This window comes from Piliocolobus tephrosceles, chromosome 5 (genome assembly GCF_002776525.5).
Source record: "Piliocolobus tephrosceles isolate RC106 chromosome 5, ASM277652v3, whole genome shotgun sequence".
Classification (NCBI taxonomy): Eukaryota; Metazoa; Chordata; class Mammalia; order Primates; family Cercopithecidae; genus Piliocolobus; species Piliocolobus tephrosceles.
In genome coordinates, this window is record NC_045438.1 from 136,674,176 (window position 1) to 136,698,839 (window position 24,664).

General features: G+C 50.9%; 1 protein-coding gene across 4 annotated transcripts; it reads left to right on the top strand.

Annotated features, from left to right (window-relative positions):
- The first annotated feature begins 445 nt into the window (after window positions 1-445).
- LOC111523926 (complement C2) lies at window positions 446-24,663 on the top strand. 4 transcript variants are annotated; one of them, XR_004228963.1, is made up of 23 exons: window positions 446-588; window positions 747-956; window positions 1,524-1,709; window positions 5,063-5,236; window positions 5,320-5,418; window positions 5,619-5,752; window positions 7,663-7,801; window positions 9,050-9,190; window positions 10,937-11,026; window positions 15,567-15,707; window positions 15,833-15,927; window positions 16,025-16,136; window positions 16,253-16,418; window positions 16,526-16,602; window positions 16,744-16,835; window positions 17,334-17,460; window positions 17,586-17,635; window positions 18,798-18,890; window positions 18,978-19,211; window positions 19,612-19,797; window positions 19,954-20,127; window positions 20,348-20,449; window positions 20,554-20,694. XR_004228963.1 is itself a non-coding variant. In XM_023188881.2 (20 exons), exons 3-20 carry the CDS (start codon window positions 18,827-18,829, stop codon window positions 24,607-24,609), a joined length of 2,295 nt encoding a protein of 764 aa, XP_023044649.1. In that variant the 5' UTR covers window positions 17,379-17,460; window positions 17,586-17,635; window positions 18,798-18,826; the 3' UTR covers window positions 24,610-24,663. The 4 variants fall into 4 exon arrangements, 3 of the variants coding, with proteins under 3 accessions (XP_031791529.1, XP_026303908.1, XP_023044649.1); XM_023188881.2 differs by lacking the exons at window positions 446-588; window positions 747-956; window positions 1,524-1,709; ... (10 more) ...; window positions 16,526-16,602; window positions 16,744-16,835 and adding exons at window positions 20,960-21,098; window positions 21,423-21,554; window positions 21,833-21,934; ... (7 more) ...; window positions 24,134-24,183; window positions 24,454-24,663 and having other exon boundaries at window positions 17,379-17,460; window positions 20,554-20,690; XM_031935669.1 differs by lacking the exons at window positions 19,612-19,797; window positions 19,954-20,127; window positions 20,348-20,449; window positions 20,554-20,694 and having other exon boundaries at window positions 18,978-19,466.
- The last annotated feature ends 1 nt before the right edge of the window (window position 24,664 follows it).

Here is a 24,664-nt window from a genome sequence, read left to right on the forward strand (position 1 = left end):
ATCCCCCCTTGGACATTTATGTTCAAGAAGACAGAACTGTTCTAGGCTCTCAGAAAGTAAAACCCACTTGGTAAAACCCAAAATAACACTAAAACTTTACTTAAATAAAATATTTTGCAATATTTTGGATGGTTTGTGGGATTGTGTGCTTTAGACTATTCACACAAGAGCAAGGTGCATGTGTGCACACACGAGCGCAAATATGTGTTTGCCTGCGTGTTTGTGAGCATGCGTGTCTGGTGCACATGTGCACACATGGATGGGTGGAGCATGGGGGCAGTACACAAAGCCTGTGGGGGAGATCTATGGACTCTATAGGTATATTAGCATCAGGGAGACAGGGCAAAGGTTCCACCCTTCAGCTCAGTCCCCAATCCCTGCTTATTATTTCCCTAACAGAAGACCATCCCCCTTGCCACTTCCTGGGTTTTCTTCTCTGGCAGCAATGAAGCAGCTGCTGAGCCAGCTCTGGTTTTCGGGAAGTCAGATGACCTTTTCCCTCCCGCGGCTCTCTGCCTCTCGCTGTCCCTAGGGAGGACACCATGGACCCACTGATGGTTCTTTTTTGCCTGCTGTTCCTGTACCCAGGTAGGAGGCAGGGAAGGGGGAACCTCAGGGTCCTGTGTGTGAGGCTGGTGCTCCCAGCTTGAGTTCCCACGTGTGAAACAGAGTCTCTTTTGCTTTCCTTTTCTCCTCTGTGTCTTCCTTCTTTCTCCATTGCTGTCTCCTTGTTCCCACGCCTCCAGGTCCGGCAGACTCGGCTACCTCCTGCCCTCAGAATGTGAATATCTCTGGTGGCACCTTCACCCTCAGCCATGGCTGGGCCCCTGGGAGCCTTCTCATCTACTCCTGTCCCCAGGGCCTGTACCCATCCCCAGCATCACGGCTGTGCAAGAGCAGCGGACAGTGGCAGACCCCAAGAGCCACCCGGTCTCTGACTAAGGCGGTCTGCAAACGTGAGGCTCCCTGTGGGCTTTGCTCAGGGTGCCACACCAGGGGCCACCCCAGAACTTTTGTTTCGGAGTTGCTCAGGGTGGGACTTAACCTGACTAGATGGCGAAGTTGCTTTTGCAGAGGGCTTTTCAAAATATCCAGAAAATGTCAATTGCCAGTAGCAAGGAATTGGGAACAGGTTTTGATGGAGACTGTGGGGTACTAAAGCCGGGGATGACTTTTTATGTACAACTGACTGTCTAGTAGTGACCATTCAGAATGGAAGCTGAATGGTGCTGGAGTCCTCTAGACATCTGAGGATCCCAAGGGGAGTGTCTGGGGAGGCCATGGCCCTCAGGGGGCTGAGGGAAGTGGTCATTTATCAATCGATTCACTTAGACTCTGTGAAATTGGCAATATTCAATGAGTTGCCAAAAACAGCAATTTCACATGCTGCAACCTAATATATCAGTGTTTTGACAGCCAGTTGGCCATTCCCATGCATTCCGGTATAAAATCACCTGCTTAATCCCCAGCCCAGGTGTTATCCATCCAGCCCTATTTTCCCCACCCACTTCCTCTCTCTCCAGCTGTGCGCTGTCCAGCCCCTGTCTCCTTTGAGAATGGCATTTATACCCCACGGCTGGGGTCCTACCCAGTGGGTGGCAATGTGAGCTTCGAGTGTGAGGATGGTTTCATATTGCGGGGCTCGCCTGTGCGTCAGTGTCGCCCCAACGGCATGTGGGATGGAGAAACAGCTGTGTGTGATAATGGGGGTGAGTGCTCTGGCTGATGGGCTACACGGGGGCTGGGGTCTCCTGGGGAACCCTGGGGCCCCATGTGCATCCAGGAAGCCTCTGTGGGGATAGGAGTCTGTTGTTCAGTGTGCCATAATAATATTCCTGGATTCTGGTAAATTGACGTCTACAGGTCACACATCACAAGTCTGCAAGGGCCAGGCCCCAGGCAGCTGGTGCTAAGCCTCAGATGTAGCATAAAGCCTCCACACACTGTGCCCGGCTTTTCTAAATGCCTCAAAGCAACACTTCATATTCAGGCCCCACAAATTATTGTAGGAAAGATATGCTGGGAGACAGTCAAGTACTATGCTTTAATGCCTTGCCTTTAAAGCCAGGTTTGGATTCCAAGCCCTGCTCTGACTTTGACAGACTTTGAGAAGGTTATTTAACTTTTCTAAGCCTCAGTTTTCCCATCTGTAAAACGAGGATAGTGAGTGCTGACCTCATGGGGTTGCCATCTGGATTAAATGAGTTAACATTAGTAAGCATACACAACAGCCCCTGGAGTGCGGTGGCTCACGCCTGTAATCCCAGCACTTTGGGAGGCCAAGGTGGGTGGATCACAAGGTCAGGATTTCGAGACCAGCCTGGCCAACACGGTGAAACCCCGTCTCTACTAAAAATAAAAAAATTAGCCGGGTGTGGTGGCACACGCCTGTAATACTAGCTACTCAGGAGGCTGAGGCAGGAGAATCGTTTGAACCAGGAGGTGGAGGTTGCAGTGAGCCAAGATCACATCATTGTACTCCAGCCTGGGTGACAGAGTAAGACTCTGTCTCAAAAAAAAAAAAAAAAAAAAAAAAAGTGCTGGGCGTGGAGCCTCATGTCTGTAATCCCAGCACTTTGGGAGGCCGAGGTGAGTGGATCACCTGAGGTCAGGAGTTTGAGACCAGCCTGGTCAATATGGTGAAACCACATCTATACTAAAAATACAAAAAATTAGCTGGGCGTGGTTAATCCCAACTACTCGGGAGGCTGAGGCAGGAGAGTCACTTGAACTTGGGAGGCGGAGGTTGCAGTGAGCCTAGATCGTGCCACTGCACTCCAGCCTGGGTGACAGAGTGAGACTCTGTCTCAAAACAAACAAACAAACAAGCAAACAAAACCAAGAAAAACAGCCCTGGAATCTGATAAACGCCATGTACACTTTTTTTTTTTTTTTGAGACGGAGTCTCGCTCTTGTTGCCCAGGCTGGAGTGCAGTGGTGCAATCTCGGCTCACTGCAACATCTGCCTCCCAGGTTCAAGTGATTCTCCTGCCTCAACCTCCCAAGTAGCTGGGATTACAGGCATGTGTCACCACGCCTCGGTAATTGTGTATTTTTAGTAGAGACAGGGTTTCTCCATGTTGGCCAGGCTGGTCTCAAACTCTTGACCTCAGGGGATTCTGCCCACCTTGGCCTCTCAAAGTGCTGGGATTACAGGCGTGAGCCAGGGCACCTGGCCTTGTTTTTGTTTCTTTAAGAGACAGGATCTGGCCGGTCGCGGGGGCTCACGCCTGTAATCCCAGCACTTTGGGAGGCTGAGGTGGGCGGATCACAAGGTCAGGAGATTGGCATCATCCTGGCTGACATGGTGAAACCCCGTCTCTACTAAAAATACAAAAAATTGACCAGGCATGGTGGCAGGCGCCTGTACTCCCAGCTTCTCGGGAGGCTGAGGCAGGAGAATGGCATGAACCCGGGAGGCGGAGCTTGCAGTGAGCAGAGATTGCGCCACTGCACTCCAGCCTGGGCGACAGAGCAGGACTTTGTCTCAAAAAAAAAAAAAAAAAAAAAAAAGAGACGGGATCTTGCTGTGTTGCCCAGGCTGGCTTCAAACTCTTGAGCTCAAGTGATCTTCCTACCTCAGCCTCCTGAGTAGCTGGGAATGCAGGCATGTGCTACCACACCTGGCCATAATAATTTTTTTTTTTAGACAGAGTTTTGCTCTTATTGCTCAGACTGGAGTGCAATGGTGCAATCTTGGCTCACTGCAAACTCTGCCTCTGGGTTCAAGCAATTCTCCTGCCTCAGCCTCTCGAGTAGCTGGGACTACAGACATGCGCCACCACGCCCAGCTAATTTTGTATTTTTAGTAGAGATGAGGTTTCTCCATGTTGGTCAGGCTGGTCTTGAACTCCCGACCTCAGGTGATCCTCTCACCTCAGCCTCCCAAAGTGCTGGAATTACAGGCATGAGCCACCACGCCTGGCCCATAAGCACTTTTATCATGGTTATTGCTGCCGCTGTGAATGGTGAGGGGCTCTGCTTGGCAGAAGTAGGGCTCCTAGGATTTCCTGGAGCAGCATTTGCCTGTGGGTTTGGGAGCTTCTTGGATCATGTCCTCAGCACATCATACAGAAGACACAGAGTCCACAAGATAGCAGGACCACCTTCATCTAGTGGTCCAGACCATGGCCCCCCACTCATGCCCTTGGGTCTTTGCCAAATGGCCATTTATTCAGACGTGACTCTAACTTATTTTAAAATTGAGGCGTAATTTACCTATTGTAAAATGTACAAATCTTAAATATTAGGCTCAACAATTTGTTACACATGCACCCACTCATCTAATCATCACCCAAGACAGAGAATGAGGTTCCCTCTTGTCCCCTCCCACAAGGTAATGGCTCTTCCGACCTCTGTCTCCATGGACTAGTTACCTTGTGCTTACATTTCCTGTAAATGGAATCATGCAGGATGTGGTCTGTTGCTTCTGGCATCCCTTGTTCTACATTCTGCCTGTGAGATTTATCCAGGCTGTTGTGTGTATCAGTACTTTGTTCTTTTTTATTGCTGTGTAGTATTCCATTATATGGATATATTACAATTTATCCATTCCCCTCTTGATGGACATTTGGGTTATTTTCAGTTTGGGGCCATTAGGAGTAAAGCTCTAGGAACATTCTTGCATGTGATTTTGGTACATGTATGCACTTGCTTCTCTTGAGTAAATGATCTAAATGTGGAATTGTCACATCAGAGGCTGGCATATTTTTAGTTGTAGTAGAGGCTGAGAAAGTTTCACCCACATACATGCCAGCAAGGTAACAGAGTTCCAGTCACTCCGCATCCTCTCCAACACTTGGAATTACGGGTCGTTTCAGTGTTAGCCGTTTTGATGGGTGTGTAGGGATGCCTCACTATGGTTTATGAAATACAAATGTTCCCTGAGGGAGTGGAGGGACCATCAGCTGACTTCTTCCCTGGGTCTCTGGGGGCTCTGGGACAGACACGGGTGCATCCCTGGGTTGGAACTGGGAAGCTTCTGCCGGCAACTGAGGCGGCTGAGGAGGCAGAGCCTGATGGGAGGGGCGGCTCACCTCTGCCTTCCTTTGTTCGCTCGCAGCTGGCCACTGCCCCAACCCAGGCATTTCGCTGGGCGCGGTGCGGACAGGCTCCCGCTTTGGTCACGGGGACAAGGTCCGCTATCGCTGCTCCTCGAATCTTGTGCTCACGGGGTCTGCGGAGCGGGAGTGCCAGGGCAACGGGGTCTGGAGTGGAACAGAGCCCATCTGCCGCCGTGAGTAGCTGCCCTACCCTCCTGAGACTCCCCAGCACACCCGGCCACTGCCCTGGCTGACCCCTGTGTGGCTCCCCCCACAGAGCCCTACTCTTATGACTTCCCTGAGGACGTCGCCCCTGCCCTGGGCACCTCCTTCTCCCACATGCTTGGGGCCACCAATCCCACCCAGAGGACAAAGGGTGAGTGTTTGAGGTGGGGTTTCTGGTTGAGCAGGGTGCTGGATCTGGGCTGGAGCAAGGGAGGGTGCGAGCTTCCTGGAGGCCAGGAGCCTTGGTGGGCTCAGCCACTGGAAGGGAGGGAGGCAGAGAAGCTGGACCCGCTTGGCAAGAGCGCAGGAAGGAGGTGGGGATCTCAATCCTCCCCTTCCACATTTCTCCAGAAAGCCTGGGCCGTAAAATCCAAATCCAGCGCTCTGGGCACCTGAACCTCTACCTGCTCCTGGACTCTTCGCAGAGTGTGTCGGAAAATGACTTTCTCATCTTCAAGGAGAGCGCCTCCCTCATGGTGGACAGGGTCAGGAATCAGGAGCCTGCCTGCAGCAGAGGCCTTCCTGCGCTCACTATCTCTCTCTGTCTCCTTCCCCTCCTCAGAGCCCCACTCACAGCCCACCTCCTCCTGGAAGCCTTCTCAGATTATACTCATGCCATGTAGGAATCATGAATTCAATTTATACAACCATCATTTTTATTCCACAAGCACTGTTAGGACACTGTGCTGGGGGCTGGGGAACAGCAAACATGGAAAGCCTGAGGTCTTGCTTTCCAGGAATTCATCATCTAGAACAGTGGTTGGTCTCCACAGAAAGGTAGCGAGATAACACACAGGAGTGAAGAGAAAAATACTGGTGCCCCTGTGGAATAATTTAAATCAGATTAATAATTTAACATTTAATAATTTCCTCTTAAAACTTCAACATTATGGCCGGGCACGGTGGCTCAAGCCTGTAATCCCAGCACTTTGGGAGGCCAGGATGGGCAGATCATGAGGTCAGGAGATCGAGACCATCCTGGCTAACACGGAAACCCCGTCTCTACTAAAAAATACAAAAAACTAGCCGGGCGAGGTGGCAGGCGCCTGTAGTCCCAGCTACTCTGGAGGCTGAGGCAGGAGAATGGCGTAAACCCGGGAGGCGGAGCTTGCAGTGAGCTGAGACCCGGCCACTACACTCTAGCCTGGGCGACAGAGCGAGACTCCGTCTCAAAAAAAAAAAAAAAAAAAAAAAAACTTCAACATTTTGTGCAGGCTTTAAAATGTGTGTGATAGACCAGGTGTGGTGGCTAGTGCCTGTAATCCCAACACTTTGGGAGGCCGAGGCAGGTGGATCACTTGAGGTCAGGAGTTTGAGATCAGCCTGACCAACATGGTGAAACCCCGTCTATACTAAAAATACAAAATTAGCCATGTGTGATGGTGCACGCCTGTAACCCAGCTACTTGGGAGGCTGAGGCAGGAGAATCGCTTGGATCCGGGAGGTGGAGTTGCAGTGAACTGAAATCGTGCCATTGCACTCCAGCCTGGGCAACTAGAGCGAAACTCCGTCTCAAAAAAAATAAAATAAAATAAATAAAATATGTGTGATAGAAGTTTGGAAGCCACTGGTTTAAGTTCCTCACCAGAACTTTGTTTTGTAATTATGCTTTTCACAATACTTCATGTAATATTATAAATGATTTTCCCCTCCCACCTACATTTTAAAGAGGGCAGTTTCTGTGCTCTCTTGGGACTCAAAATTAAGTAACTTGTTGCACTGTGAGGCAGCAACACATACAAGTTCGAGCAGTGACTGAGAGTCATGTGACAGGTTCAGATCCCACTTCCACCTCCTCCTCATGATGTGATTGGGGAAGGGGCATGAGGCACCATGCCTCAATTTCCTTGTCCATAAAATAGGGGCCATCATGCCCCCTCACAGGGTTGAGTGAAGATTAAATGAGGAGAGAGTCTGTCAAAGAGAAAGATGCTCAACAGAGGTTACTTTTTTTTTTTTTTTTGAGATAGTCTTTCTCTGTCACCCAGGTTGGAGTACAGTGGCATGATCTTGGCTCACTGCAACCTCTGCCTCCGGGTTCAAGTGATTCTCCTGCCTCAGCCTCCTGAGTAGCTGGGGCTACAGGTGCCTGCCACCATACCAGGCTAATTTTTGTATTTTTAGTAGAGATGGGGTTTTGCCATGTTGGTCAGGCTGGTCTCAAACCCCTGACTCAGGTGATCCACCTGCCTAAAGTGTTGGGATTCAGGCATGAGCTACCGCACCTGGCCCATAGCTTCTTCCTAACAGCCATTTCCTAGTGTCTCCACTGGTCCTAGCCTCTGTTGGTCTCACTCCAGTTTCTCTGCTTCCTCCAGAGCTCTTTGCTTGCTCTCTTACCATCTCCCCTTTGACTTCAGGGCCCTTTACACTGCCTCTCACTTGCCCCACACAGATCTTCAGCTTTGAGATCAATGTGAGTGTTGCCATTATCACCTTTGCCTCAGAGCCCAAAGTCCTCATGTCTGTCCTGAACGTCAACTCCCGGGATATAACTGAGGTGATCAGCAGCCTGGAAAATGCCAACTACAAAGGTACGGGTGTCATCACATGATGGTGATGGGAGAGGCGAAGATGGACCCTCTCAGGGCCTGCAAACAAATTCTGGATGAGTTAGAAAGAGTGTGAGGCCTCTTGGTGGCACCTAAGTCCCACAAGTCTGGGGTAGTTTCAACGTCCAGGGTTATGATGGGGGAGCCCAGCTGTCCCCAGCTCATAGCTCATTCTAAGGTGCTGCAGGTCCAAAGACACTGTGCAGGTCTTCAATTCCTTCCAGTTGCCAAAACCACACTGTCTGGTTTGCATGGCTGCACGTTGCCATCTTCCCATGTCATCAGCCACCCATACACCATGTAAAGTTGCCTGCTGGCACTTAGCAAATGGCTGAAGCCTCTCAAGGTTTTGGAAACCTCATCTTTGAATCTTGGGACTTTAGTGTGGTCTTGGATTGGGGTTATGCAATGAATATTTCCTTTTTTTTTGAGATGGAGTCTCGCACTGTCACCCAGGCTTGAGTGCAGTGGCACGATCTCGGCTCACTGCAACCTCTGCCTCCCGGGTTCAAGTGATTCTCCTGCCTCAGCCTCCCGAGCAGCTGAGATTTCAGGCACCTGCCACCACGCCTGGCTAACTTTTTGTATTTTTAGTAGAGACGGGGTTTCACTGTGTTGGTCAGGCTGGTCTCGTGATCCTGACTTTGTGATCCGCCCACCTCAGCCTCCCAAAGTGCTGGGATTACAGGTGTGAGCCACCTTGCCCGGCCCTATGCAATGAAAATCTCTAAGGTGGAAAGGCTTTTCATGTTTGAACAAGCAAAGATGCCAAATCTCTATCTGAATGGCAAATGTCTGAGTTTATCAGAGCAATTGATAAATTGCATTTCCAGGCCGGGTGTGGTGGCTCATGCCTGTAATCCCAGCACTTTGGGAGGCTGAGATGGGCAGATCACTTGAGGTCAGGAAACCAGCTTGGCCAACATGGTGAAACCCCATCTCTACTAAAAATACAAACAATTAGCTGGGCATGGTGGCCAGTGCCTATAATCTCAGCTACTTGGGAGGCTGAGGCACGAGAATCGCTTCAACTGGGGAGGCGGAGGTTGCAGTGAGCCAAGATCACGCCACTACACTCCAGCCTGGGTGGCAGAGCGAGACTCTGTCTCAAAAAGAAAAAAAAAAGAAAAAAAATTGCATTTCCAATAATTGGGGAAATAGAGTGATCCCCTACCCCTTGGTGGTAGGTGGGACGTTTCTAAGAGAGTCCTTCCTTTTGGCATATTCCAGATCATGAAAATGGAACTGGGACTAACACCTATGCAGCCCTAAACAGTGTCTATCTCATGATGAACAATCAAATGCGACTCCTTGGCATGGAAACGATGGCCTGGCAGGAAATCCGGCATGCCATCATCCTTCTGACAGACGGTGGGTATCCTGGTCTCTGAGTGTGTCTGAAATAGTGGAAGGGGCAACAATATGGGGTCAGAAGCCCTGAGTTCTGATTCTCCCTCTGCCTGACACTTTGGGCCCTGGTTTTTTGTTTTTAGAGATGGGGCCATGCTCTGTTGCCCAGCTGGTCTCAAACTCCTGGCTTCAAGCAATTCTCCTGCCTCAGCCTCCCAAAGTGCTGAGATTACAGGTATGAGCCACCACACCTGGCCCAGTTTCTTATTTATAAAATAGGGCTGGGTGTGGTCAGCACTTTGGGAGGCCAAAGTGGGTGGATCACTTGAGGTCAGGAGTTTGAGATCAGAGGGGTCAACATGGTGAAACCCCGTCTGTACTAACAATAAAAAACCATTAGCTGGGCGTGGTGGCACAAGCCTGTAATCCAAGTTACTTGGGAGGCTGACGCAGGAGAATCGCTTGAACCCGGGAGGCAGAGGTTGCAGTGAGCCAAGATCATGCCACTGCACTCCAGCCTGGACAACAGACCGAGACCCTCCATTGTCTCAAAATAAAATAAAATTAAAAAACAAATAGAATTAATGTTGATGATGATGACTGTAACCACAACGACAGCAACGATGATCATGATAGCTGTCCTCCTTTCCTTACACAATTTTTATGGAAAGCTATTTAAGTTGCCTGTGTGAAAGTGCTTTGTGTTAGCTCTTGTTACCATCTGGGAGGTAACTTGGAGATAGGTGAGGAAACGTGGCTCTCAAGCAGGAATGTCGAGGGGCACGGATGCAAGGAACAGTCTGTAGTGGATCTGGCCTTGTCATTTGCCTCTTAATATTATCTAAATTACACAGTTCCTCCAGGACTTAGTTTATAAAATGAGGATACCGACTCTTCCTGGGGTTTCATGAGAATTAAATGAGATAAAGTATAGGAAGCACCTGGTCCAGTACCTGGAATGTAGAAAATTTCAGTAAAACTATATATACATATATTTATATTTATATATTTATATATTATATATATATATATATATTTTGAGACAGGGTTTCACTCTGTTACCCAGGCTGGACTACAGTGGTATGATCTTGGCTCACTGCAACCTCTGCCTCCCGGGCTCAAGCAATTATCGTGCCTCAGCCTCCAGAGTAGCTGGGACTACAGGTGTTTGTTATACGCCTGGCTAATATATTTTTTTTTTTTTTTTTGAGATGGAGTTTCACTCTTGTTGCCCAGGCTGGAGTGCAATGGCGTGATCTTGGCTCACTGCAACCTCCACCTCCCGGGTTCAAGTGATTCTCCTGCCTCAGCCTCTGGAGTAGCTGGGGTTACAGGCATGTGCCACCACACCTGGCTAATTTTGTATTTTTAGTATAGGCACGGTTTCTCCATGTTGGTCAAGCTGGTCTCAAACTCCCGACCTCAGGTGACCGCCTGCCTCGGCCTCCCAAAGCGATGGGATTACACGCATGAGTCACCGTGCCCGGCCACACCTCGCTAATTTTTTGCAGTTTTAGTAGAGACAGGGTTTTGCCATATTGCCCAGGCTGCTCTCGAACTCCTGAGCTCAGGCAATCCACCTGTTTCGGTCTCCCAAAGTGCTAGGATTACAGGCGTGAGTCACCATGCCCAGTCTAAAAGTATACTTTGAAGCTCTTATAGGCAGTGTAAGTGTCGAGGTTCCCAGGCTAAATGTTTTCCTACTCTTCCAGGGCCCTGGGAAATCCTGATATTACCTAGAAGAAGTCTTTATTCTCTTTGTTCTAGGAAAGTCCAATATGGGTGGCTCTCCCAAAACAGCTGTTGACCAAATCAGAGAGATCCTGAATATCAACCAGAAGAGGAATGACTATCTGGGTGAGCCCCTGCCACTGCCACCACATTTGTGCTGCTCCTGCAGAAGTCATGATATCTTCAGCCAGGGATCCCAGCATCTTAGCTCCGGTCCAGAGCCACATGGTTTTATTTCTGTGTTGTTCTGTACAAAGGCAACTGAGTATCATGTTGAAGAGTCTGGAGTCAAACTACTGCCCATGGTCTCAACCTTATCTCCTTCTTCCTTCTTCCTTCTTCCTTCTTCCTTCTTCTTCTTCTTTTTTAGACAGTGTCTCACTGTCACTCAGGGTCTATCCCTGGAAAGATATCCACCCATGCTGGCCCAGAAGCTGGTCCAGAAAGTAAAGATGTCCACCCATGGAGTGCAGTGGTGCAATCATAGCTCACTGCAACCTTAAACTCCTGGGCTCAAGCGATCCTCTCAACTCAGCCTCCCAAAGTGCTAGGATTACAGGTATGAGCCACTATGCTCAGCCCATCTTTACAAATTGTTTAAAATTAATTTTTAATTTTTTGTTTTGAGACAGAATCTTGCTGTGTTGCCCAGGCTGGAGTGCAGTGACTGGATCTCAACTCACTGCAACCTCCACCTCCTGGCTTCAAGCAATTCTACTGCCTCAGCCTCCAGACTAGCTGGGATTTCAGGTGTGTGCCACCATGCCCGGCTCATTTTTGTATTTTTAGTAGAGGCGGAGTTTCACCATATTGGCCAGTCTGGTCTCAAACCCCTGGCCTCAAGTGATCTGCCTGCCTTGGCCTCCCAAGATGTTGGGATTATAGACAGGCGTGAGCCACTGTGCCCAGCCAATTTTTAATTTTTTAATTATTATTATTTCTATTTATTTATTTATTTTTGAGACGGAGTCTCGCTCTGTGGCCCAGGCTGGAGTGCAGTGGTGCAATCTCGGCTCACTGCAAGCTCTGCCTCCTGGGTTCACGCCATTCTCCTGCCTCAGCCTCCCGAGTAGCTGGGACTACAGGCGCCTGCCACCATGCCCAGCTAATTTTTTTTTTTTGTATTTTTAGTAGAGACAGGGTTTCACCATGTCAGCCAGGATGGTCTGGATCTCCTGACCTCGTGATCCGCCTGCTTCGGCCTCCCAAAGTGCTGGGATTACAGGTGTGAGCCACCGCACCCGGCCTTTATTATTATTATTATTATTGTTATTGTTATTTTTTTTTTCCGAGACAGAGTCTCGCTCTGTCGCCCAGGCAGGAGTGCGGTGGCCGGATCTCGGCTCACTGCAAGCTCCGCCTCCCGGGTTTACACCATTCTCCTGCCTCAGCCTCCCGAGTAGCTGGGACTACAGGCGCCCGCCACCTTGCCCGGCTAGTTTTTGTATTTTTTTAATAGAGACGGGGTTTCACCGGGTTAGCCAGGATGGTCTCGATCTCCTGACCTCGTGATCTGCCCATCTCGGCCTCCCAAAGTGCTGGGATTACAGGCTTGAGCCACCGCGCCCGGCCCCGGCCTTTATTATTTTTAATCAACAGCTTTAGACAGAGAATATTGGTTTCATCTTCAGTGGGCTGTGGCCATGGGCAGTTTCTTCATCTGCGAAAGGGGAATAGTACTAGGACCCAGCTCACAAGCTGACAGGGGAAGATGCTCAGAGAAACACTGCCTGCCTGGCACAGAAAAATGCCCAGCATATGTTAGCCATGACTACGACTGTCGTCGTTATCATCATCATCATCATCATCATCATCATCAGTATCTCATGTTTCAGGAAACTTTCCAGGAAGAAGAGACCTCAATTCCCTCTAGGGAATGCCCCTGGTGGTTTCTCTTTCAGCAGCACAGCTGGCTAAGGCTTTGGCAGTTGCAGCCTCTAAAGGAACAATTCTTCAGGTTCAGACTAAACACAAATTGCACTGACCTTTGATCAGAAAGTAATTTCAGAGAGAGATGCTCAGACAGGGAGGGCAACCGGTTTTGAGCCCCAACATTTCATCTTCCCCTTAGCTCCTCTCCTTTCCATTCACACTGCTCCCTCCCAGCTCACCTGGCCCTGGGGGTAAGCTGATTCCTCTTTAAAACTCCTGCCCAAGAAAGACAAAATTTAAAGCCACTCCCTTCCTCCTTAGCATCACTGGCCAAGGTTACATCACTGGGCCAAATGCTACAAAAACATTTTATTGAAAATAAGTAGGAAACCAAATGAAAATAGTCAAAGAAAATGCACAAGGCATGATCATTGTCTAGCTCCAACTGTAACTGTTTCTCTCTGGGCCATTGCCAGATTGCCTCCTGGATGAAGATCTCTTGGTCTACCTAAGCACCTTGCTTTTACACACAACGCAGGGCTCTCTGAGAGCAAAAATGCGCCACAAGGGTTGCAAAGGCTGAGAGAGGAGCAGACTCTGTGATCTGCCTGAGGGCAGCTCCAACTGGCGCCACAGTCAGAGAACAGGCGCGGCCTGCTGCGTGGGTCCAGGGCCTCCAGTGGGAGGACTTGGCTTTAGGCCCTTCTCCCAGATGCTACCTTTTACAGAGGAAGACCACATCTGAGGTTTTGTTTCCATGTTATGTTCTGAGTTCTTTCTATTCATTCAGTCATTTAAAAATACTCACCAAAGTACGACAAACCTGGGTAGCTTAGAACACAGAATTTCTTTTTCTTACAGTTCTGGAGGTTAGAAGTCTGAAATCAAGGTGTTGCAGGGCCATGCTTCCTTGGAAGGCTCTTGGGAAGAATTCTTTCCTGTCTTTTCTGGCTGCCGTTGGCTCCAACCATGCCTTGGCTTATGGCAGCATAAACCCATTCTCTGCCTCTGTCTTCAACTCGCCTTCTTTTCTGTGTGCACCTCTGTGTCGTTACATGCTATTCTCTTATGTAGATAGGAGACCCACTGCCTGTGTCTTTGTGTCCAAATTCCCTTCTTCTTCTTTTTTTGTTCATTTGTTTGAGACAGTCTCGCTCTGTCACCCAGGAGCCCAGGCTGCAGTGCAGTGGCGGGATCCCAGCTCACTGTAACCTCTGCCTCCTGGGTTCAAGAGATTCTTATGCCTCAGTCTCCCAAGAAGCTGGGATTACAGGCATGTGCCACCATGCCCGGCTAATTTTTGTATTTTTAGTAGAGACATGGTCTTGCCATGTTGGCTAGACTGGTCTTGAACTCCTGGCCTCAAGCGATCTGCCTGCCTTAGCCTCAAAAACTGCTGGGATTACAGGCATGAGTCACTACCATGGCCAGCCAAATCACTTTTTTTTTTTTTTTTTTTTTTTTTTGGGATGGCGTCTTGCTCCGTTGCCCAGGCTGGAGTGCAGTGGTGCAATCTCGCCTCACTGCAACCTCTGCCTCCCAGGTTCAAGCGATTCTCCTGCCTCAGCCTCCTGAGTAGCTGGGGTTACAGGCATGTGCCAGCATGCCCGGCTAATCTTTGTATTTTTAGTAGAGACAGGGTTTCACCATGTTGGTCAGGCTGGTCTCGAACTCCTGATCTCGTGATCTGCCTGCCTCAGCCTCCCAAAGTGCTGGGATTACAGGTGTAAGCCACCGCGCCTGGCTCTCTTCTTCTTCCTCTTCCTCCTCCGCTTCCTCCTCTGCTTCCTCTCCCTCTCCCTCTCCTTCTCCTTCTTAGATGAAGTTTCGCTCTTGTTGCCCAGGCTGGAGTGTAATGGCACAATTGATCTCGGCTCGCAGCAACCACCGCCTCCTGGTGATTGCAGGTGTGAGCCACCAGCCTGGCCCCGGCTTACTTCTTCTTATTTTTATTATTATTATTTTTAGTGGAGACAGGGTTTCACCGTGTTATCCAGGATGATCTTGATCTCCTGACCTCGTGATCCGCCCACCTCGGCCTCCCAAAGTGCTGGGATTACAGGCGTGAGCCACTGCGCCTGGCCTGGCTTACCTCTTCTTATAAGGACCCCAGTCATTGGACTAGAGCTCACCCTAATCCAGTATGACTTAATCTTAACTTGATTACATCTGCAAATACCCTTTTCCCAAATAAGGTCATAGATACTAAGGGTTAGGACTTGAACACATCTTTCTGGGGGACACAATTCTACCATTATAGGCAATAAACAGGATAAGAAAACCATAGAACCCAGCAGGTGGTAGGTGACACAAGCTAAGAGGTCTTGTCATGTTGCCCAGGCTGGTCTCAAACTTCTGGCTTCAAGGGATCCTCCCACCTTACCTCCCAAAGTGAGGGTGAAGGTTTGTCTGGGGCATTGCAATTTTAGACAGGAAGACCAGGGAAGGCCTCACTGAGAAGGTGACATTTGAGCCAAGACTTAAAAAGGTACGAAAGTGAGCTATGTGGAAGTCTCAGGGAGGAGTGAACTAGGCAGAGGCATAGCTGGGACCAAGGGCCTGAGGTGTGACTACGCCTAAGGATTTGATAAACTTCAAAGAGGCTGTGTGCTACAGGAGAGTGAAGGGCAGGGAGTGGCAGGAAATGAGGGCAGACAGGTAGCAGTGGGGAGGACGCAGGGGTCCAGCTTATGTAGGTCTTGGTTGGACACAGTGAGTTTCAGATGACAGCCTCCTGTCTCATGGGGTAGCCCCAAAGCCACAGGATTCTGGTGATTTCCTTCTTCCCCAACAGACATCTATGCCATTGGGGTGGGCAAGCTGGATGTGGACTGGAGAGAACTGAATGAGCTGGGGTCCAAGAAGGATGGTGAGAGGCATGCCTTCATTCTGCAGGACACAAAGGCTCTGCACCAGGTCTTTGAACATATGCTGGGTGAGTGAGCTTTGCCCTCCCTGGTGTGGGGAGGATGGTGAGGGGCCCGTCAGAAGCCCATGTTGGGAACCTAGACACAGTGCCCTTCATTTGCTTCCTTCCTCATCTGATCCTCACACCCACAGATGTCTCCAAGCTCACAGACACCATCTGCGGGGTGGGGAACATGTCAGCAAACGCCTCTGACCAAGAGAGGACACCCTGGCATGTCACTATTAAGGTACCAGGAAGGAGGGGCGGGACTTGGATTCCAGAGGTGAAAGTGGCCATGGGCCAGAGATACTGCAATCCCTGAAGATCACCTGTTCCCCCTGTAGCCCAAGAGCCAAGAGACCTGCCGGGGGGCCCTCATCTCCGACCAATGGGTCCTGACAGCAGCTCACTGCTTCCGCGATGGCAAGGACCACTCCCTCTGGAGGGTCAACGTGGGTAAGGCAAGGGATGCACCAGGCTCCCGATCCTGAAGCCACAGATCCCACCACCTGACTCAGCCTCTGGCCCCTGCAGGAGCCCTGGTCTAGCCTAATCTGGCATATCATTTCCAGGAGACCCCAAATCCCAGTGGGGCAAAGAATTCCTTATTGAGAAGGCGGTGATTTCCCCAGGATTTGATGTCTTTGCCAAAAAGAACCAGGGAATCCTGGAGTTCTATGGTGATGACATCGCCCTGCTGAAGCTGGCCCAAAAAGTAAAGATGTCCACCCATGCCAGGTGCCTGGAGTCTGGGATGGGAGGGTGCCCTCCAGGGGAGAGTGCTCTGGAGAGCCCTGGAAGAGATACTGGGGACAGGCTGGTGTGACCCTTGCTCTTCTCCCCAGGCCCATCTGCCTTCCCTGCACCATGGAGGCCAATCTGGCTCTGCGGAGACCTCAAGGCAGCACCTGTAGGGACCATGGTGAGTGCTGGGACTTATGGTGCTTGAGAGCCGGGGCCGGGGTTTAGGGGTGATAACAAGGACTAGGCTGCAGTCCCCAAGCCAGGAATCTTGATTCTGGGTAAAAGGATCAGCACCAATATCCCCTTCTCTTGACTATAGAGAATGAACTGCTGAACAAACAGAGTGTTCCTGCTCATTTTGTCGCCTTGAATGGGAGTAAACTGAACATTAACCTTAAGATGGGATTGGAGGTGAGGGTCTCAGGTTGGGGATGCTGGGATCCTCCTGTGACAGCTCGCAGAATCTCTCTCTTCCTTCTCCAGCTCTGGCTGCTTTCTCTCTCTGATGTGGGTCACCCCTCCTCCCAAGTCTCACAAACCTGCTAGGTGTCCCTGAGTCTGCTTATTCTTTTGATGTTGTTGAGATGGAGTCTTGCTCTGTGTCCCACACTGGAGTGCAGTGGCATGATTTTGGCTCACTGCGACTTCTGCCTCCCGGATTCAAGTGATTCTCCTACCTCAGCCTCCCAAGTAGCTGGGATTACAGGTGCTTGCCACCACACCCAGCTAATTTTTGTATTTTTAGTAGAGACGGGATTCCGCTATGTTGGCCAGGATGGTCTTGAACTCCTGACCTCAAGTGATTCGCCCACCTCAGCCTCCCAAAGTGCTGGGATTACAGGTGTGAGCCATTGCACCCAGTCAGGTCTGCTTATTCTTCCCTTCTCTCTGGTTCCACCCCTACCGCAGTGGACAAGCTGTGCTGAGGTCGTCTCCCAAGAAAAAACTATGTTCCCCAACTTGACAGATGTCAGGGAGGTGGTGACAGACCAGTTTCTATGCAGTGGGACCCAGGAGGATGAGAGTCCCTGCAAGGGTGAGTCCCTCACCATGCCTGGATTCCCAAAGGGGAAGGCCACCTGTCTCTGTGGCCAGCATGCATGCCAGAACACCAGTCCACTGCCCTGTATGACCCTGTCTCCTATCACCTTTTGCTGGCAGGAGAATCTGGGGGAGCAGTTTTCCTTGAGCGGAGATTCAGGTTTTTTCAGGTGAGAAGGTGGAAGCTTGCAGGACCCAGGGGTTACAGGATGTCAGCCTTGTTGGGGGGATGAGGGAGGCCTTTGAGGGATCTAGGGAGGTTGGGGCTTACAGCTGGAGCTGTGGCAGCCTCCCAGCCAGTTCTCTCCTTTTCTCCAGGTGGGTCTGGTGAGCTGGGGTCTTTACAACCCCTGCCTTGGCTCTGCTGACAAAAACTCCCGCAAAAGGGCCCCTCGTAGCAAGGTCCCGCCGCCACGAGACTTTCACATCAATCTTTTCCGCATGCAGCCCTGGCTGAGGCAGCACCTGGGGGATGTTCTGAATTTTTTACCCCTTTAGTCATGGCCACTGAGCCCTCTGCTGTCCTGCTAGAATCTGTCCCCCCTCCATCTTCTACCTCTGAATGCCCACCCTTAGACCCTGTGACCCATGCTGTCTCCTAGTTGAGTAAATCCGGGTCTCTAGGATGCCAGAGGCAGCGCACACAAGCTGGGAAATCCTCAGGGCTCCTACCAGCGGGACTGCCTCGCTGCCCCACCTCCCGCTCCTTGGCCTGTCCCCAAATTTCTCCCCTGCTTGACTTGACTCATGCTCATTTCACTTTCATATGGAATTTCCCAGTTATGAAATTAATAAAAATCAGTGGTTTCCACATCTGTCTGTGCCTCTATCTGGAGGCCAGGTAGGGCTGGCCTGGGGGGAAGGGGAGGCCAGAATGACTCCAAGAGCCACAGGAAGGCAGGTCAGAGACCCCACTGGACAAACAGTGGCTGGACTCTGCACCATAACACACAAGCAACAGGGAGTGAGCTGGATCCTTATTTCTGGTCCCTAAGTGGGTGGTCTGGGCTTGTTGGGGAGGAGCTGAGGCCAGAGAGGAGGTACTGAAGGGAAGAGTCCTGGACCTTGGGCAGCAAAGGGTGGGACTTCTGCAGTTTCTGTTTCCTTGACTGGCAGCTCAGCGGGGCCCTCCCGCTTGGATGTTCCGGGAAAGTGATGTGGGTAGGACAGGCGGGGCAAGCTGCAGGTGCCAGAACACAGATTGCATAAAAGGCTGGGAGCTGGTGGGGGGCAGGGGAAGGGAATGTGACCAGGTCTAGGTCTGGAGTTTCAGCTTGGACACTGAGCCAAGCAGACAAGCAAAACAAGCCAGGACACGCCATCCTGCCCCAGGCCCAGCTTCTCTCCTGCCTTCTAACGCCATGGGGAGCAATCTCAGCCCCCAGCTCTGCCTGATGCCCTTCATCTTGGGCCTCTTGTCTGGAGGTAAGTGAGGGTAACCTTCCCTTCCTGCTGTCCCCAACATCCCTCCTTGGCCTTTCGGGGCCAGGCTTCATCAGCCTTTCTCTTCAGGTGTGACCACCACTCCATTGTCTTTGGCCCGGCCTCAAGGATCCTGCTCTCTGGAGGGGGTAGAGATCAAAGGTGGCTCCTTCCAACTTCTCCAAGAGGGCCAGGCACTGGAGTACGTGTGTCCTTCTGGCTTCTACCCGTACCCCGTGCAGACACGTACCTGCAGATCCACGGGGTCCTGGAGCACCATGCAGACTCAAGATCAAAAGACTGTCAAGAAGGCAGAGTGCAGAGGTTTGAGGGCAATGAGTGTGGGCAGTGGCCTAAGGGAGAAACAGGGCAGGTGGCAGCAAGGTCAGGACTAGGATGAGACTAGGCAGGGTGACAAGGTGGGCTGACCAGGAGTAGGAGCAGTTTTAGGGTTGTAGAGGGAAAGGAAGGAAAAAAAAGAGGAGTTAACCTTTAGTAAGCATTTACCCTGGGCTTCCACGCAGCCCTGGAAGTCAAGAGAACACTCAGCAATGGGGAGGGGGGAGCCGCGGAAACCCCTATGGGTTGAAGGGTAGGTAAGATGCAGCTTCTGCGGGACTGGGAATGCTCTGTTTCTCAGTGACCTGGTCTCTGAGACCAGGAGGGATACACCTGAGGCAGCCTTTCCCTCTTGATGACTTCTACTTGTCTCCCCTTCTCAAAGCAATCCACTGTCCAAGACCACAGGACTTCGAGAACGGGGAATACAGGCCCCGGTCTCCCTACTACAATGTGAGTGATGAGATCTCTTTCCACTGCTATGACGGTTACACTCTCCGGGGCTCTGCCAATCGCACCTGCCAAGTGAATGGCCGGTGGAGTGGGCAGACAGCGATCTGTGACAACGGAGGTGAGAAGCATCCTCTCCCCCCACATTGCTGTCTCCCTGACAGAGCCTAGCCTGAGGAGTGGGCACTTGCCCCTGGACACTGTTAACTCTTGCTCTCTACCTTGCCCGCGGGGCCTCAGGCTTCAGCGCTTACCTCCATGTCTCATGCCTCTGCAGCGGGGTACTGCTCCAACCCAGGCATCCCCATTGGCACAAGGAAGGTGGGCAGCCGGTACCGCCTTGAAGACAGCGTCACCTACCACTGCAGCCGGGGGCTTACCCTGCGTGGCTCCCAGCGGCGAACGTGTCAGGAAGGTGGCTCTTGGAGCGGGACGGAGCCTTCCTGCCAAGGTGACCCTTGACCTGTACCCCCAGGTCAGATCCTGATCTTGCATCCTACTGTATTCTCTCCCCACCTCAACCCTGCTCTTTCCTCACTTCTTTTAAACCTCCCTCTAGAACTGTCTCACTTCTGAGCCTTTTCTACCCTGGAAACCCACAATCCCCCATCTCTTTGGTCACTGTGTCCCTGACACTCCCAGACATTTGACCTCATTTCTGACTCTCCCAGACTCCTTCACGTACGACACCCCTCAAGAGGTGGCCGAAGCTTTCCTGTCTTCCCTGACGGAGACCATAGAAGGAGTTGATGCCGAGGATGGGCACAGCCCAGGTTTGAAGGCAGAGAGGGGAGGCAGGGCAGGGAACTGGGGAAAAACGGAGAAGGGACAAGAGAATAGTTCATGCTGAAGCCTGAGTCACTATCCTGGCACCCAGGGGAACAACAGAAGCGGAAGATCGTCCTAGACCCTTCAGGCTCCATGAACATCTACCTGGTGCTAGATGGATCAGACAGCATTGGGGCCAGCAACTTCACAGGAGCCAAAAAGTGTCTAGTCAACTTAATTGAGAAGGTGGAGTCCTCCTATCCCTGAACTTGGGGGAATGGAATCTCGCTGATCTTCCAAGACTGGCTCCCTGATCATTACAGCCCTTCTGAACCGCAGGGCCCCAGGAAAGTCTCCAGGTTCTATTCTGTCCTCCTTCCCTTGTACTTGATTCCTCCATGAACCTCAGCGCTTGAGCCTCTTCCTAAGAGCCTCCCTGTCCCAGCAACGTTGCTGAAGTCTCCCAATCACAGTATTCTTTCAATGCCATGGCGCCTTGTTCTCCTCACCCACAGGTGGCAAGTTATGGTGTGAAGCCAAGATATGGTCTAGTGACATATGCCACATACCCCAGAATTTGGGTCAAAGTGTCTGACCGAGACAGCAGTAATGCAGACTGGGTCACGAAGAGGCTCAATGAAATCAATTATGAAGGTCAGAGGTTAGGGAATGGTGGGAGGTTCACTTTGGGGTCAGGAGGTTCAGGAGTGTTGTCTGGAGGGGGTCATGAGACTACCTTGAGGGCAACAGGGGGACCACTTTGTAGTCAAAGGTTGAACAGCAGGGTCATTGGGCAATGGAGGTTAGTGGGAACCTGCTGAGGGCTGGAAGGGCCACTTTGTGGTCAAAGGGAAGTCCGTGTGATGATGATTAACTTAAAAAGTTGAAAGATGTGAGACTTCAGTTGCAGATTGGTCTCTGGGGTTAAAAGATGGCTTGGAAGACCAGGTGAGGTGATGCTCTCTTCCCTCTCCACAGACCACAAGTTGAAGTCAGGGACTAACACCAAGAGGGCCCTCCAGGCAGTGTACAGCATGATGAGTTGGCCAGAGGACATCCCTCCTGAAGGCTGGAACCGCACCCGCCATGTTATCATCCTCATGACCGATGGTCAGAAGGGACCTCTCTCCTGTCCCAGCCTCCCCACCTTCTCAGACCAGCATGCGGCCCTTAAGTCCACTTGTAACACTATACCCATGGTTGGGGCCCTGAATGTGACTCATAGCTGGCTGTTCATCTCCCCTGTGACCCTTTATAAGGAATTCTTCCTAAAGCCCTGTGATCAACTACCTCTAACCCTTCCTCAACTTACTCACCCTGCCACGTGTATCACTGCCTCTAGCCAATTTATCTTATCTCCTACCCTCATGGTCCCGTCTCTTCTGCAGGATTGCACAACATGGGTGGTGACCCAATTACTGTCATTGATGAGATCCGGGACTTGTTATACATCGGCAAGGATCGCAAAAACCCAAGGGAGGATTATCTGGGTGAGTAACCTGCCTAGGACCCAGCACCCTACTTCCTCAGGGCTCGGACCCTCATCCTTCCTTTTTCTCCCTCAGATATCTATGTGTTTGGGGTTGGACCTTTGGTGGACGAAGTGAACATCAATGCTTTGGCTTCCAAGAAAGACGGTGAGAAACATGTATTCAAAGTCAAGGATATGGAAGACCTGGAAAACGTTTTCTTCCAAATGATTGGTAGGCAGATACAAGGGAATAAAGAACGCAACTCTCCTCAGGTTCCCCTGAAGTAATTCATTCTTCCTCTACCCCTGAAGCTCTAGTTGCCTAGAAAGCCTTCTTCATTCCTCCTTCTCTACCTCAGTATCACTATTTTTGTTTCCTGGCACTGTTTACTTCTTAACCTTAGAATCACAGAGCTCTAAGCACTTCAGAGATCTTTCTATAGTCCTATATTTGACACATGTGGAAACAGAGGCCAAAGGAGGTCAAGGGGCAGCAAGCTAGCAACAGGGTTGGGCTTGAAAACAGCCAGGCCTCTGATAGCTTGATCCCAAGTTCTTTCCCTTTCCACTCCACCATAGCAGTTTTCTCCTAACATGAGGAAACAAATACCTGTGGCCTTTCCTTTTCTCCTTTTGGGCCTCTGCTCCCCATAGACTCCTACCCAAAGGCTGCTGCCGTTTGGGAATGAAGTGTTCCGAGTTTTCAGCACATTCTCCTTCTCTGCCAGATGAAAGCCAGTCTCTGAGTCTCTGTGGCATGGTTTGGGAACACAGGACGGGTACCGATTACCACAAGCAACCATGGCAGGCCAAGATCTCAGTCACTGTAAGCACAGAATCCCAGTAGTGAGGACTTGGGGGAGGTGAGGTCAAGGTGAAATGGGAGTAGGGGAAGGGCAAAATGGCCGTAAGAGATGGTGGTTTGTGAAAGTTGAATTTTCCCTTTCTACTGTTCTGTTCCCAGCGTCCTTCGAAGGGACATGAGAGCTGTATGGGGGCTGTGGTGTCTGAGTACTTTGTGCTGACAGCAGCACATTGTTTTACTGTGGACGACAAGGAACACTCGATCAAGGTCAGCGTGGGTAAGGATGCAACTGAAGGTCCCGGGCACCCTCCAGGCAACACCTTCCACTTTCTACAGATCCCACACTCCACTCATCTGCGATGCAGCCCCATCCCTTGCACCCCAGACCAGTCAGGGATGGGGAAGACTTGAAGTTAGGAATGACATGGGGCCAGAGGCAAGAAGCTGCCCACAAAGAGGTGGTACCTATTCTCCTACTTCAGGAGAGAAGAAGCGGGACCTGGAGATAGAAAAAGTCCTATTTCACCCCAACTACAACATTAGTGGGAAAAAAGAAGCAGGAATTCCTGAATTTTATGACTATGACGTTGCCCTGATCAAGCTCAAGAATAAGTTGAATTATGACCCGACTATCAGGTGAGAGCATCCAGATCCCTGAGGAAAGGCTGGAGGACTGGGGTGAGGAGCAGGCCTAATTTGCTGTTCTTTCTCCCTGTCCTTTATAGGCCCATTTGTCTCCCCTGCACCGAGGGAACAACTCGAGCTTTGAGGCTTCCTCCAACTACCACTTGCCAGCAACAGAGTAAGACATACTAGGGGAGAGAGTAAGGATGAGATCCCGAGACAAGTGAGGCATGAGAGGGAGGTGCAATAGGAAGAGACGATGCCTGGCCCAGAACCTAGCACTAGGAAGGGCTTAGGGGACATCTGCTGAGTGACAAAGTCAATAGGGAGATGACAGTGGTGGGAGCAGCTGAAGTGATGCAGTCTATTTGTCCAGAGGAAGAACTGCTCCCTGCACAGGATATCAAAGCTCTGTTTGTGTCTGAGGAGAAGAAGAAGCTGACTCGGAAGGAGGTCTACATCAAGAATGGGGATAAGGTGAGAAATGGGCATCCTAAGGAGGCACTCTAGGCCCTAATCCTTCCTAAGCCACCTCTGTTCATTACCTTTCTCCATGCTTCCCACCTCCCCTACAGAAAGGCAGCTGTGAGAGAGATGCTCAATATGCCCCAGGCTATGACAAAGTCAAGGACATCTCGGAGGTGGTCACCCCTCGGTTCCTTTGTACTGGAGGAGTGAGTCCCTATGCTGACCCCAATACTTGCAGAGGTGAGAGAACGCTCTCCGGTTGTGTTGCAAGTGCCCGAGGGCCAGGAGTCCTTTTCCCTACAGCTTCTCCTCTCCTTGCAGGTGATTCTGGCGGCCCCTTGATAGTTCACAAGAGAAGTCGTTTCATTCAAGTGAGTCCTCCCTTTCCTATCTGGGGAGATGCCAAGTGCTCAGCATGGGCCCCAAAGCAGGAAAGCTCAATGCATGTGGCTAGTAATTCAAGGTGGGCAGAGCCTGCCTCACCTTAGGACTGCATGTCTGGCCTGTGTGTGTCAAGAATGAGGCTGAGCTGGGTCCCTAGCCTGATTCCTTTAGGTCAGCTAAGACACAATTAGGAACAGTCATGCTTCCAGGATTAGGAATTCTACTGAATGATCCATGGCACCCCACTGCCTCTGCAGGTTGGTGTAATCAGCTGGGGAGTAGTGGATGTCTGCAAAAACCAGAAGCGGCAAAAGCAGGTACCTGCTCACGCCCGAGACTTTCACGTCAACCTCTTCCAAGTGCTGCCCTGGCTGAAGGAGAAACTCCAAGATGAGGATTTGGGTTTTCTATAAGGGGTTTCCTGCTGGACAGGGGCGGGGGATTGAATTAAAACAGCTGCGACAACAC